Raw genomic sequence first — 15,100 nt, 5'->3', positions numbered from 1 at the left:
AATTATTACCTAAACTACTGAAAGGTAAAATCATTGAACACATAGTGAATCGCACGTCTATCTTTTCATTTGGTATTTTGGCTCCTGAATATGCTCAAGTGTTTGAACAAAGAGGTTAAATTTTTGCATGAAACAAATTAGCTTACAAGAAAAAAAAAAAAAAGAAATCGGATTGATGTTTCAACTTTTTCAATATTTTTTTTTTTTTTTTTTTTGTAAACAGACAAATTTCTCGTAATGCCTTTGGATCAGAAACGACAACTTTACAAAGGAGAACATAAAACTTTGGGTTCTATAGTAACATGGCAAGATTTTTTTTCAGATGAAGAGTCCCGATTAAAAAATCAGCGTAAGTTTTCTTACATTGTAACACAGATATCTAGCTGTTTCACTTTAATTAATCCCACTAATTCCATCTTGTTGATACACACATAATCACTAGAGATAGTATTTTTGTTAGTTATTTTTGGCATTTCTGTTGGTTAAATTTAAAACAAAAATTTAATAAACCTAATGTATATTTTTATTTATAATTTGTTTACAGTCGTCCAAAATTACAAGGAAGAACCTATAAAAAAATTTCCTTTCAATGTTGAATTGAATAAAAAGGTATCCTTATTCAGTGGAGATATCACTTCACTTGAAGTTGATGCAATTGTGAATGCTGCAAATAATTCCCTGTTGGGTGGCGGAGGAGGTTAGAATTGTATTTATACTACATATTTCAATGGTGTAATTTAGTTTTAAGTAATATAATTTATCATTTTTAACCAACCCCCGCTTGTAATCCCATGTAATACTGGATATCCTAATAACTGCCTTTAGGTTCGTCTTATTTCCGCATCTTCATAGTGCTTACATTGGGATCTTTCTCTCCATTTTGCTGTTCTAGCAGTACAAATGACAGATGTTTGAGTTTATGAGATCAACTTAAAAACTTGGGTCAGAAGATGTACTGATATCGTGGTTTATCATCTTGTAAATCTCATTTTTGTTTATCTTCGGCTGACTTTTTTTGACTGACTAATATTTCCAGTGCTCAAATCATTATTAGTCTCTAGGAAATGACAGAACCCAGTTAATATTGTTCTGCAGAATATAAAAAAAAAAAACGGTCCTACTATTCCCGAAGAGCTTACGGGCCACTTATCTTGTGAAAGACGTTGCCAGATTAGCTTGGCATTTCTGTTTGGCTGTTTATGATTCTTAAAAAAATCAAAAAGGAGATCATTTCATCTTACACTTCTTTAAATTTTAAGCAATCAAATTTCCTCATCAAAGTTTTGTCAGATATAACGCATCCGCTTCACACACCTCAAATAACTTCCGTGTTCCAGCATCAGCAAAACGTCCTTGTAAAAATTGCTAGAATTTGTTTTCCAGATATCTTGCCGCAACGATTGCTATTTGTTTTAACAGGTGACCCTTCAGTAAAGGAATATTGTACAGGGAAATTGATATTTCTACTGCGATTACCAATAGTGTTTTGAGTTTTTTCCGCTGATTGTAAGCTTGTAATGTAGTTTTAAGTTAGCCTTTAGGTGCTTTCAAAAATGTTTAGAACTGTTTTTTTATATCTTGCTTTCTGCGACTTTGGATCTGCCAGTTCTACTGCTCAAGTAAGATTGCGCAGAGCATTGTTTTGGGCTATGCGATTTTTTCTTTAATGACAGCTGTGCTTAAAGCGTCAATTCTATATTTTAGCAATAGTCTTATTCAAGATTTATATGGAGAAGTCAGTAGTACTCTTGGGCCGTCCTTTTTTTTGAGCATAAATCAAACTATATGCCTGTTACTTAAAAAAAAAGTCTCTAAAGTGAACGTTTTGTTTTAAGTTGACGGAGCCATACACCGAGCTGCAGGACCCGAGCTTCTTGAAGAGTGTCGTCTGTTAAATGGCTGTAAAACAGGAGATGCTAAGCTTACTGGAGGATATCATTTACCTGCTAAATGTATGTATATTTTTTTAAAAAATAATTTTACTATTAATGTGGCAAAATTATCAATTTAAGGATTTTGAGTGATTTAATTTTTAACCATCAGTTAGAAATCACTTAATACTGGTTTTCATTGAATCTGTACAAAATTTGAAAACTTATTCAACTTAAAAAGTTGTTTTATTACAAAATTATAAATAATTTGCATCCTTTTTGTTTGTTCTTAGTTTATGTTCAGCGCTCGTAGAAATATTTTATATTTCAAGTTTTTATTTAAAAAATACTTGTTTTTTTTAGTTTAATTTAAATGGAAAATTGATTTTAACACTTTCTAGGGTGGGTTCGCGTGTCCGTTAATCAAGCCCTACCAAGTTCCTTTGGTCCTTATGTTCTGCATTCGATTAAGTTAAGGGAAAAGCTTAACATTCTGTAAAAAAATCTCATCGTTGAAGCGCAAAAGTTAAGTTTGACACCATCTCATGTCCATTTCTTGTAATTCCAAGTGGTTGATTCTCGTAGCTCTATCAGCTGCCAATTAGTTTGAGAAAAACCATCCTTCACCAACTTACCAGCCCCCCCTTTTTTTAGGCTGGGATTGCTTATGTGCCAGAATCCAGAAAACCCGTTAAATTGAGTCTTCTACATTCCTTTACCAGCTTTCATGAACATGGAAGTTTTTCCAGAGCTTTCATGACAACTTTACCTTCAAAGAAAATTCTTTTTGAACTAACCTCTTGCTCTCTAGTAATTTCCAGCGAACGAGGATATCGTCATGATCTCTGCTTCTCGGTCGTCCCAGTAGAAGGCTGCGCCTCCAGATTCTCAGCATTTGAGCTTGTAATTACTGGACTTGATGAAGCCAACTTTGATGAAACAACGATCCTAAATATAATAGCATTCAAATTTTTCATATCTTTCGAGACTATTATGTACTTTGTACAAAGATTTTGGTGTACGCTGTTATATGCTAAACATACGTATTTCAGAAAATGCCGTATTATTTAATTTTTCAATAATAATATTTAAGCTAAAAAGGGGCAGTTCTTGTGTATAATTGTTTGGTTTAGCGTACCCATTGGCAAACTCTAGCGCATAAAACTTATAAATTCATCTTTACAGTCGCCCACTTTCTAGGAGCAAACACTTGGCTCATACAGGAGCCTCGACAGATCTTTGAAGTCACAGTAAATCTTATTTTTATCAAGGCTACTCTCTTTTTCATCTAAAATCTAAAGAATTTTCTTTTTCTTTTTTAGACGTCATCCATACTGTCGGACCAAAAGGAGAAAAACCAGCTCTTCTGGAATCGTGCTATAATAAATGTTTAGAAATAGCTTTAAATGAAAATATCAAGTCAATTGTAAGTTGATTTATACGAAATTTACATGTTAACAAGAGGGTGTACTAATTTGATAATTCTATTTTTTCCCCTATTTCAGGCATTCCCTTGCATTTCAACTGGAATATACGGTAGGGTAGTACATCAAATTTTGCTTGTCTATCTATCTATTGTATCAAAAGTTTTATTTTTGATTTTTCTCGTTTTACTTGTACAGGTTATCCTCAACAAGCTGCAGCTTTAGTTGCTTTAAAAACTGTACGAACTGCTTTGGATAAATATTCAGACAAGGTGGGTTTGATGAATTGTGCCAATAAATTTGTTTACTTTCTCTTAATAACCCAGGTGGATTTGCTTTTTAAAATTTCACCGGGAAATGTAGATTTCGAAGTCAAACTAGTACGAAAAAAGAAAAGAAAAAGGTTTTTACAAATTAGTAGTTAAGTTGTTGAGTTGTTTCGTTGCACAACTCAAACACTGCAAAAATTTCAAATTTAGTATTTCTTTAAAGTTTTACCTGGAGTTTCTTAAATAAGGTACAAACTTTGGAAATTCTTCTAATACGCTAATTCAGGTGGGTATTTTACTGTTTTGACACCTGAGTAATATTTGTAGAAAATATGTTGCAAAAATTATGTTTATAGGGATTTACATCGTAACTTTTTTTCTTCAATTTCCTGTGGTCTGATTAAGACAACGTTGAGTTCCTATAAAACTATTTACGTTATTCAATTCACATATACAAAAAAAAAAGTTACAATTTGAAAGTTTCCTAAAAATGTTTAGTTTTAACAAACTCTTTTGTTTCTAACCTTTGGTTCCACCCTCCGTAACATTGGTCATTCCCTATCCACATTCGCTTCTTGATTTCGTTTCTAATTGCAATATCCCTGAGCATTCCATTTCTCTGCCCAAGCCCTAGCCCTCCAAGTCCTCTTAAAACAGGTTCCTGGATTATTGGGCATCACACAGGATCTTTGTCTTTTCCTCCCACTTGTAAGATACTCGGCTTTTCCTTGGATTTTATTTATCCAATTTTAAATCCTAATATTTGAGAGAACTTGAGTATTGGTTATAAAACTTGAGATACTTTGGAATTTAATATTTTTTTTTTAAAAAAAAAAGGAAAGAGAAAGTAAAGTCAGTATGTAATTACCAAGTTTTTTGTTTTGTTAGCATTGTCACTATTATTATTTATTTATTAATTTAATTTTTTTTTTTTCCAGTTTGATAGAATCATATTTTGCACATTTATGCCAGCAGATCTTCTTATTTATGAATGTTTAATGCAACTATTTTTTCCAAAAGATTAAGATTTAAGTTAGTAATTCTGTAAACTTTTATTGAATGAAAAGCATTGAAATACATTTTATCTTCCAGTTAATTGAAAATTTGAATAATAGTACTGAACTGAATATTGAATTATAAAAATGGTCTAATACATTCAATGCAAATAGTTTATTTTTGTTTGTTTTTAAATAAATTAAATTATTTAAAAACAAGTGTATTTTCATTTTTTACCTATCCTAAAAAGTATTGCCTCATTATATTTTTGCTGAATTTAAAACAAATTAGAAAGATAGGCTACACACAAAGGTAAAAGATTTGTATTTTGTTTTTTAAAGAGATATTTTAAAACTTATTCGTGATTAATACAAGAAAACATAATTATTTTTTAAAAAAACTGAAAATTAAAATTAAAAAAGTTGGATTAATTATTGTGTTGTGGTAGACATGACGTATTCTATCCAATTGGAGTAGTTGCTCTTTGGGAGATGCGCCGTGACATTATTTTTGCTTTAGGGAAGGAAAACGGCCATCTTGGATTCTATGTGAGTAACGAGTAGTGTGTTTTAAATATATTCTATGTTAAGTTTTAAGGTATCGTAATTAAAATTTTGGTTAGTATTTTTTTTATAAAAAAGTACACAGTTTTAGTGCCAATATATTGGGTGAAAAGTTTTTAATAATGTGGGTACTTCGTTAAGGGGGAAAAAAAATTTGTAAAGTGAGGTTTCTTAGTGTATGTGGGTCTACCCCATAGTGAGCTACTCTTAAATATATTTTGTTTTTTAAGTGATGTTTAAAATATTCATTGATTACATTGCGGTATGTAATTTTCTTAAAAAAACATTCGTCAACTTATATATGAAAATATTCTATGGGAAAAAAAATTCTTTGCAATCTTTACAACTTCTTAAATACAGGGAAGTAGGCTGTAATAAGGTAGCAAACAGATAAATTGACCCACTGTTGTATGACCTCAGTGGGATTTTTTCACGTCAGCAATTTTTGTTTGTTGCCGGGCTAAATAAGGTTCTTTTTTTTTTTTTATTTTGGGTTCCAAAAATAACAAATAAACTCCATAAAATTATAAATTTCCATAGATGGTGAGTCCCCACAATTGTCAAGCTTGAGTTAACTCGTATCACCTGGTTTTGCATTTATTATTCTTTTTAAATTAGTTCTTCAAAATAAGGGAACTATTTTTAAGCTATTATATTTAATTTAATCGCATGCGACAAGTAGAAACTTCTTTTTTTTAAAAAAAAAAAAAAATGTAAAATATAAAAAAAAGGGTTTTGTAATAATTGACCTCTCATAAGAATTTGTTTGTTACTTTCTAAAACAGAAGTTCATAGTCCATATAAAACTCTTGGTGTTTTAATCTTAATACATAATTGTATTTATTGCAAAAAATAAATTTGTTTCTAAACATGTAAAGGCTCTTAAAACATATTTTACATTTGTCTATTCTTGTTTTTCCTTTATAAATTAATTATCATTGTTAATATCGTGATTTTTGTTTAGGTATGATCCGATGGTAGGAGCCAAGGGGAGGTTTAGAGTGGCCACTTAGCGGGACCACTGGTTTTTAAAAACATTTTCGTAGATTTTTTTTTTTTTTTTTAAATAAAGTGAAAACTGGATAATACTAGGAAGATAAGAGTGTACAGTGTAGAGGATATCTAGAGATGTCAGCTAGTATGAGGACCACATTGCAAACTGTACCTGAATCTCTTCCTACAGATCACGTTTCCAATTCTAAGGTAAGTTTCAATATATTTTATTTAAATTAATAGGTTTTGTGTTTTTATATAGAAAAAAAGAGTAGATTATTAAAACGTTTTTTGTCCCTTCCAGTAGTTCAATGTTTGAATTTCACTTATTTAATTCCATCTCAGTAGTTTTCTATTTAATAAAGATGTGCTACAGATTTCTTTCAGTTTCTGATGATCTTATAATTAATAATAATAATTTCCTGATTTTTGATTTAAACTTGATATCATTCAAAGATATAATTATAACCTGTAATTTTAAAGTAAATATTCAGAATCTCAATTAATTATTTTTACTTTGTTTATTGCTTCTTTTAAAATCCATATTAAGAAGTGTTTTTACATATAATCTGAAAAACTTACATGAGTTTTTTGAAATTTGTTTGTAGATGTTACTATCTTTAAAAAAAATCAAACTCAAATCAGGTCGTGCACTTTTTTTATTGATAAAGTTTGGAATATTTGAATTTAAACAACTCAAATAAATAAATGATTTTTTTTAAAATTACATTATAAATAAAGAAGCTTTACAAAACAATTTTAGTTAAAAAAAAAAAAAATTAGTTTGGTTACGACCAGGTTAATTGGTCCGTATAATACTGCAGACAGCCCCATTTTATATTTATAGATCTACTTTGAAGTCATTGTTTTCCTCTATCTAAGTAGGGATTTTTACTTGAATAATTCTTCACTAACTTCACGAAACTGAAAACAAAAAAGAAGGTTATGTTTTTTACTTGTATAGAATTAAATCTTTCTTATTATTATTTTAGTCTTGAAATATTTTGTCATATGTGAAGAGGTTGTAAGTGCTGTTTCCCAAAATATTTTTCTTTCTGATATTGTTGGTTTATGAATCAATCTTATTGCTATTAATAAATTAAATATTCTTATCAAGCATAAAAAAAATTAATAAATTGTGACATTGCATTTCTTTTTTTGACTGTTATCAAGTGTTATGGTGACATAATTGTATTTGATTACAATTTGGAGTATACAAATTTGTAGTTTATACTTTCTGAATTTTTTTTTCTTCAAAATTTGTCTTTAACAAATGAGGGGATTAATTGCAAAAAGTCTTATATCCACTAATCCCAAAAAATTGTATTAATTTTTATGTTGTTTTTATTCGATCAAAATTTATTTTATTGTTTCTTTTCTAAAAACAAACCATTTCTTTGTGTCCATGTGATTCAAAAACATCAGTTTCAGCAATTTGATTTCATGTAGATAAGATTTCAAAAGAGAATATAATATCCTGGAGACTATTTCAGAAAATTTACATGTCTTAATACATTTGCAGTTTAATGACCTATCATCTCTCATCACTAGCAAGGTTGAATTTCTCTTATTAACTAAGTTGAATGCTAATTTTTGTTTCCCCCCCTCCGCTGCAGAATGGCGTGGTTTTCAGCGGTTTTTTGGTCTCTCTGTTTTTTTTTTTTTTTTTTACTGTGTCGTGCAAGTATGAAGATCTATTACTGAAATCTTGTTTAAACATTTTGCTATCAGTTTATTTGTATATGTGTGTAAAATATATTTCAACTCTTTCTGATTCTAGTAAGGGATTTTCCTGCCCTGTAGTTCGCGACAAATAAGAGGGCACTTCTTGGCACGTAAAATCCTTAATGCATTGGCCAGGTCGCGGAGGCTATCCCTTCAGACCTTGGTGAGGTAGTTCCTTTAAACCAGCATTTGACATTCAAGTCCATCCCATTTTGATCAAGGTACCGCTGGTATATCCTGAAGCTTAAACAAGAAGTAGAATCTCCTGTACGGCCATTTAAAGCTCTACACAATAAGCTCTTTTGGCTGCTCTGCTTGAGGAATAGGAAACACTATTTGTCTAATATATTACGATTTGCAACTCTATTCATTGTTCCACTAAAATTATCAACTACTAGGGAGATGTCATTAAATGTACACCTATCTTCTGACGGCATGGGAGATCAATTCAGAGGAGACCGTGTAATTAGAAAATTAATTTCAATATCAGTGTAAATATAAAAATTCTACCTTTATTGTTTATTTTAAAGAGTGCAGATTTGTTAATGATTATTAGTTGCCTTCGGTTAGTTAGATCTTTAAGACCTCCGATCAACATTGGGCCAACATAATCACTTAAATCCTTCAGTCTCCCCACCCATATCTGAATCCTGGTCGTGATCATTATCTTTTCTAATATAGCCATCTTTTCGGCTCTTTCAAAGTATGTCCCTACTACTAACTGTCTGAGAATATTTATGCTTTAAACAATAACAAGAAATTTAGCCTTCAAGTCATATTTTTTCCGAGTGGGAATTGAGCCGTTAATCGATTGAATCTCGAAATATGAGAACATTTCGGTGAAGATTCATCATTTTTATAATCTAGCTGGGTAGTTTATGTTTAATTATACTTGAAACGTGACATTATAATAAAGAAGTTTTTGTTTTCTTGCAGATCTTTGAGTAGAACATCGACAGTTATCGAAAGCACTGTAAAAGGCTAACCCCTTTTTAGATTAGGAGGTGGAGTGGGTTCTGTTGCCACAGACTATGGTTCTCTATATAGAAGCTTATTGTGATGATCATTTGGAAGTTCTAGACGGAGTAACTTCTCTTTTTTTACAAGAACCAGGGTTTTCTGCTTATCACTTTTGCACAATGTTGGTTTGCTTATTATCTCCACTGATCAGAGTTATGATTTCTGATCATTCTGATTACAAAGCAATCAAGACAGGTTTATAGAAGGAGGACCATTTCTTCTATTCCTGTCGAAAGTCTGGACCACTCGGTGGAACAATACTAAGGAGAAGTATGGGAAGAAAAAGCATACTGAGGTAGCGCTTTAAGAAGGCATAAGGCTTCTGATTAAGAGGTGTGCCTCCGACCAGCAGAGGTTTTGCACTTGTTGGCCCTTCGTAACTTCTACAGCTCCATGGGCTAGAGAAGAGACCTTTGGAGCAGCCATCCCAGATTAGAATGCTAACTGTAAAAAGTAGCCCCCTGGGTACCCTTCCTCCAGCTCCCACTTACCCCAAATCTTGAACTAATAGTTTTTTGTTAGTTTATAAATTTTAATTTTTCTGTTGCAGTGTTATTTCGTGCAGAAAAACAAATTACATATAAATGAGAATAATAATTGGATCTTTCTATATTATCGCAACATTTAAATTTATATACTATAAATTTACTGGTAAAAAAAAAAATAGTTTAATGTATCAAACTAGTAGAATTTCAGTAGGGATATCTTGTTACCACTTGACAGGCCTTGAGAATACTATATATAAAAATGTTATCACTAAAAGAACAAAGCGCCACAAAGTGTTTGTTACATATACATGAAATTCAAGATGTAAACTAGAGTGTGGTATTTTTAAATATTAGCAACAGGTATATGAGCGGAGCCCATTGTGTGTGTGTGGTCTTCTAAGTCAGTTTGCTATTGGCTTCGTGGAATTCCTCTTTTATAAGCATTTCATTTTCTTGTTTATTTGGCGAGAGCTCATGAGAATTTATTTTGCTGATGAAAAGATATTTGTCAACTGTTTTGTTTTCAAAGAATGAAGGTATTTTAATATTTGTGTCTTTGCTCAAAAGTGAGTCTTCTTTGTAAGATGCTTAAACTATTGGAAGGACTTAACTTTTTCTTCATCCCAATCAGCTGTTTTTCTTCCCCTCTGATGCTGATCTAGTGCTTGCAGCCACCTCAGCCTTAGTAGTCCTCTTTATTCTCTGTTTTTCTCTGAATGTTCGTAGTGCACATCTTTCTGGGTACCCTAACCTCATTAATTCTATACAGTTGATTAAACTTCTCAGACCAATACCGAAGACAGAAGACCACCTCCCCCTAACAGAGATAGAATGATTTTCAGCGTTCTTCCTGGTTGGTACTAAGGCAAATGCCGTTTTCAGTATTCCACTCAATCAATCGTTCATTTCCGAGCCGTCCAATGAAATGAGGTTGGCTAAATAAGGTGCCTCTCCTCCTTTTATTGGTGACCAGCTGGTGTGCGTTTGGACATTTGTAGTTTTCAGGATAGGACTGGTTGTCTGCAGCCAGTCTAAAATGATGGAGTAGCGCTAGACAGTAAGTTCATTCGGTGACTTTCATGGACACTACTTAGAATCCTAATAGGAGGACTGGCCATTGTGGGAAGTAACAATGGAAGCTCTTAAGGAGCTCGAAGAAGGAACCATCCTTTTTTTTTTGTAGTATCAGGATATTAGGTTTCAACATGGGAGAGTTAAACTATTCCCGCTTAATATACACGATTTCTTGAATGTAATTGCCAGCTGTCCATTTGCTCACTATTTAAGTGTACCATAACTTTATCAGTTTGGCCCATTTTGATAAGATAATTGCATTTAACGGATTCTTTACAAGTGTTAATCTAAGATAGTGCTGCACCAAAGTGAAGAAGATGTTTTTGCCCTTCTCTTGCTGTAAGGAGAGAAGAATAAGGATCAGAAGAAGTGATTTATTAGAAAATTATTTTTCTCTCGATAAACGCGAGCGTATAAGAGAAAGTTATCAAATTCCCACTGCCGGAAATATCAAATTAATAAATGGAATACTAGATTTTTGACTTTTTTTTTAAATTTATTTATTTAGAGATTTTTATAATAAGAATAGAGCGGGATGTAATTCTGATTTTGGGAGGAAATGACGTATTCGGAAGTACGAATTTCTTCTGAAAGAGTTTTTTTTTTTTTCTTCAATTTTTGCTTGAATTTATCTAATCACTGCTAATCATGTCTAAACTTCAGCTGTTTTCTTTGAGAACTTCCCAGGGATTAGAGTAGTGGCTGCCCTCTAATAATTAGACAATTTACTGAATCGAACGGCCCCTTACCCTTGTGTAGTATTAGTGAGGATAAAATATTTGAGTTTACAGGAAAATTACGTCACTGAAAGTACGGTCTACTTCTGTTTTCCTTTAAAAAAGTTTTGTTTTAGCATCATTTGTCATCTACGTAGTCGATTTGTCTGGAATCTTTTTTTTTTTTTTTTTTGACACGAAAATGGATTTTGGAGTGTCCTGATTGGCTGTAAAGTTCTTTTATTATAGCGAAATCAACTGATATTTAGTAAAACCTCCAAGTAGGAGTGAAACTTCGAGTATTGCTGTTAAAGAAGGTCGTATACCTTTAAATGTACTCTAGATTTTATTCTTTAAGGCGCGGTAACAACTGAAGTTATTAACGCCCGGCTATTTTTTTTTTTTTTTTACACTGCCGGCCTGCGAGCAGTGTTCTCTAGTTACAGACAACACTTTAAGAAACACCTAGGGAAGGGAAAATATAAGATTCTTGAACTCTGCTTGGAAATTTAGTACTCTAACCACTGTCGATTATTATCATTGTCGTATGTCAACATAATCTTAACTATCATTTCTAACACCGGTGATTCATAGGTTCTTTTTGGGTTTTAGGTGAGTAATGTTAGCATTACAACATACTGCATTGCGCAAATATTTAAAAATAAAATTAAATAAAAAATATATATATATTCTCTCAAAACTTCCTCATACTACAATTTACGTAATTAAATATTGTTCTTAAAACTTGGTATTTTTATTGGAACAAAAACATTTTTTACTTTCAACTTTGTATTTAACAAAAATAATGCAGTGAAAGAAAGTTTTATATCTCAATTTTCTCAGGTTTGCCTCTAAATATTCTTTGATAACAGTTCTGTAACCAAAGTGACAGGCTGAACGTCATATATATGATTTTATCCGTTTTTGCGCCCATATTTCTAATATCCGTGACCGATTTCGGATTTTCGTCCATCAGCAGAGGTAGATATATATCAGTTTAGTGTAGAGATTTTGACCACTTGCTGACACTATTTTTCTTTTTCTGATCAAGTGTAAATTGAAAGCCTTTTTTTTTTGGCGACTGCCTAAGAAAAGTGATTGAAAACTTAGAAGAAAAGCGTTACCGTTATGTCGCCCTTCCGATAGACTGATATATTCTACTAAAAGTGGAAATTTCCGGTTCACAGTTTTAAGTTCAATAAGTAAAAAAAGTAAAGTAATCGTCTATTGTTTCAGGCGGGGCTTAACGTCCTTAAATCCAAGGCCTAAGACCGGGAATCGAACCCAATACCACAATACATATTAGCAGGTCTAAGTTCAATAAGATTATAAATTTGTGAGGGGGTACTTTTGTACAATTTACTGAGAGGAGGCATATTAGAGGAATGCTTATTTTCTGCATAACTCCCCCAAAGAATCTCTTGCTTAATTAAAAGTTTGCGGGTGGTAAACTGTGGCAAACACACGTGTGTCTATATAAGTTTGAAGAAAATCGTTTAAAACTGTTTTTTTGAAAAATTATCGGTATAGCCTTTTCATTTTATCGATTTCTCCTTACATATTTAGAATTTACGTGCATACATATTTTATTCTTATTAATAAAATACAAAAAGAGGTCGAGGCCAGTACATTACACCTTTGAAGCTGCAGTTTTAGAACAGGCCACTTATAATGTGAACTTTGAACGTCTTGAGTGAACCTGAAATGAATTTCCTTGGAAGATGTTTCAAACACAAAAATTTATTTGGTCAAATTGAAATTGTAATTATTTATTGCCAGTCACATTTTATGAACGTTCATTCCATATTTTTTTTATTTTAATTTTTTATTAAGTTTATTGACCCAAATATTTTACATGATTTTAATAAAAGTCGATTGATTTGTAATTAGAATGCGCGCCGCATGTACAACTTAATTACAGCCGGGAAGGTTCTGAAAGTGTTTTCATTTATACAAGGCAATAACCTGGCCAAATGTGTTCTCCCCATTGCAGTAGCAAACCAACCTTCCCTAGAGAGCGCTATGCGCACTATCTAGCGGTACAAGCTATAAATTTATTTCTTTCTGTAATACAAGAATTATTTTTAGGTTGGAGGGGGCGCGTGTATAAATTTCCTGAATTATTATAATAATTATTTTTTTTACCTGAATACTCCTCACAGGACTTCCTCTGATCGTTATAGAATTACAATTTTAATTCGACGGATTTTTCTATTATACCCCGATTGGGTATATCCGGTTGTTTTTCTGTATACAATGTTAATTTTAACAAAGCGATTTAATTAACCCTTTTTCACGTAGTACGTACGAATTAGAATCGATTTCATTGGAAATCGATTTATCGCTAGATTGTTTCTCTTGTTTTGAGGTTATACGTATGCATTTTTTTATTTTTAATCTAATGTTCATCAATATTTATTGTAACTATAATTATTTCCTGGTACAAATGAACTATAACACAATTCCGTGGTTTCTGCTTAAATTTACGCGCGCACCCCCCACGTAGAAAATACAACTCTAAATTTACAATTCTAAAAATCCAATATCTGTGAACAAAACATGAATGAAACTCTTAAACAAGTAAATTAATTAGGTTTATTTAGGGAAGGTATTAGCTATGCGGTTAGAGTACTGGATTCCCGTGTGGAGGTTCCGAGTTCGAATCCAGCTGCTGACCATTAGATTTTTCTCTTCCTAGTAGGAGCTTCTTACAGCTCACTATCCGTCCGGTGATGGACACAGTGTTGTCTGCAACGAGAGAACACTGTCCGGAGGCCGGCAGTGCACTGAAAAAAATCTCCGGGCGTCAATAACCTTAGATGTTGACGCGCCTTAAATCATTAAAAACAAGTAAATAATAGGATTAATTAATTTTTGATTTCAATATTTTAACAAAACGTTTATTAACATTTCTTTTCAATAACATACTTCCACACTATGTAACCTCTTTCGTTCAGTCAGCAAGTTTACGAGTGTGAGAGGTGTAAAATATAAGTGAAATTGAATTCTCTAACTTCAAACAGAATAATTAACCTCTGTTGATGGATGAAGGTTTGAAAACTAGTCAAGAAATACAAGATCTTATCCAACAATGCGGATCTAACCATATTTTCCAAGTATTATAACTTTCGATAGATTTTGTAGGAGTAGTTCGGGTTGTACAGGGTTTTTTGTGGGTTACTGGTTTCCCTCCCCCTTGTAGGGTTTGAAGAAAAAATTGCCAGTTAGGCCGTTGAGTATAACAGGAAAAGGAAGTCATGTGATTAGTGTTCCCGCCAGTTAAATTCAAATTCGACTAGATTTCAGTTGTTCCCTCCATTTTTTTTTTTTTTTTGATGCACCATCTAGGAGTGAGAGAGAGAACCAAAATTAGGTAATTAAAAAAAAAAAAAAGATCCCAGAAATTAGGTGAATTTTGGGTGCGGGAAAGCCTATGAGGGCTTAGAAATATGATAAAATTGACTGGAGAAATAGTTGCTTTTAGTTTTTAAACAGAGTGACGACGAAACGCACCGCATCCTAAAAAGGTGAACCTTTCCCTCATAGTCAATACTGGTACTGGGAACCGCCTGTAGAGAGCAACCTGGTCGCTCTCCACAGTATTTGCTAGTGTTGGGGTGGCCGCGGTGCTCAGTCTCTGCTATCATGGTTCCGTGTTGGTAACGTATACCTCGGGGTACATCTAGTCCAATTTTTTTTTTTTTTTTTTTATCAAATGTGATGTTGTTTTCTTATAGTTCTATGTAATAAGAAGATAGAAAGCAAAACTATAAAAGAGAGAGAGAGAGAGAGATAAGACTTAGTGCACCTTTAGAGGGGATGTGATCAACAATATCTACAAGACCGGAAGGAGATCTTGTCAGCTGTACAGTGCGAGGATTTCAGTAGGCTGTAGTTATCCATTAATTTAGTAAAACCAAAAAATATAAAATTTTAATTCATTTTATTCAACTTCTTATTT

The 15,100-nt window shown here is 32.3% G+C and overlaps 2 protein-coding genes across 10 annotated transcripts in view; both read left to right on the top strand.

Annotated features, from left to right (window-relative positions):
- Positions 1 to 237: 237 nt before the first annotated feature.
- On the top strand, positions 238 to 3,935 carry LOC141459760 (macro domain-containing protein PG1779-like). Its single transcript, XM_074139169.1, has 7 exons — positions 238 to 349; positions 545 to 697; positions 1,836 to 1,952; positions 3,194 to 3,297; positions 3,377 to 3,407; positions 3,494 to 3,567; positions 3,921 to 3,935. Exons 1-7 carry the CDS (start codon positions 238 to 240, stop codon positions 3,933 to 3,935), a joined length of 606 nt encoding a protein of 201 aa, XP_073995270.1.
- Positions 3,936 to 5,012: 1,077 nt separating this feature from the next.
- Positions 5,013 to 15,100, top strand: part of LOC141459667 (serine/threonine-protein kinase MARK2-like) — a 280,726-nt gene continuing 270,638 nt past the window's right edge. For 2 of the 9 annotated variants that reach the window (XM_074139004.1, XM_074138997.1), the window contains exons 1-2: positions 5,044 to 5,177; positions 6,088 to 6,326. In XM_074139004.1, the coding sequence (XP_073995105.1) occupies positions 6,252 to 6,326 (75 nt within the window). In that variant the 5' untranslated portion in view covers positions 5,044 to 5,177; positions 6,088 to 6,251. Of the gene's footprint in view, positions 5,178 to 5,368; positions 5,386 to 6,087; positions 6,327 to 14,780; positions 15,031 to 15,100 lie in introns of those variants that run through there. The other 7 variants (XM_074139005.1, XM_074139000.1, XM_074139009.1 and 4 more) reach the window with 5 other exon arrangements.

The sequence above is a fragment of the Rhodnius prolixus genome, unplaced genomic scaffold (genome assembly GCF_049639745.1).
Source record: "Rhodnius prolixus isolate KJV_2025 unplaced genomic scaffold, Rpr scaffold_17, whole genome shotgun sequence".
Classification (NCBI taxonomy): Eukaryota; Metazoa; Arthropoda; class Insecta; order Hemiptera; family Reduviidae; genus Rhodnius; species Rhodnius prolixus.
The sequence above is the reverse complement of the archived record's forward strand: the minus strand, read 5'-3'. Positions and strand labels throughout refer to the sequence as shown.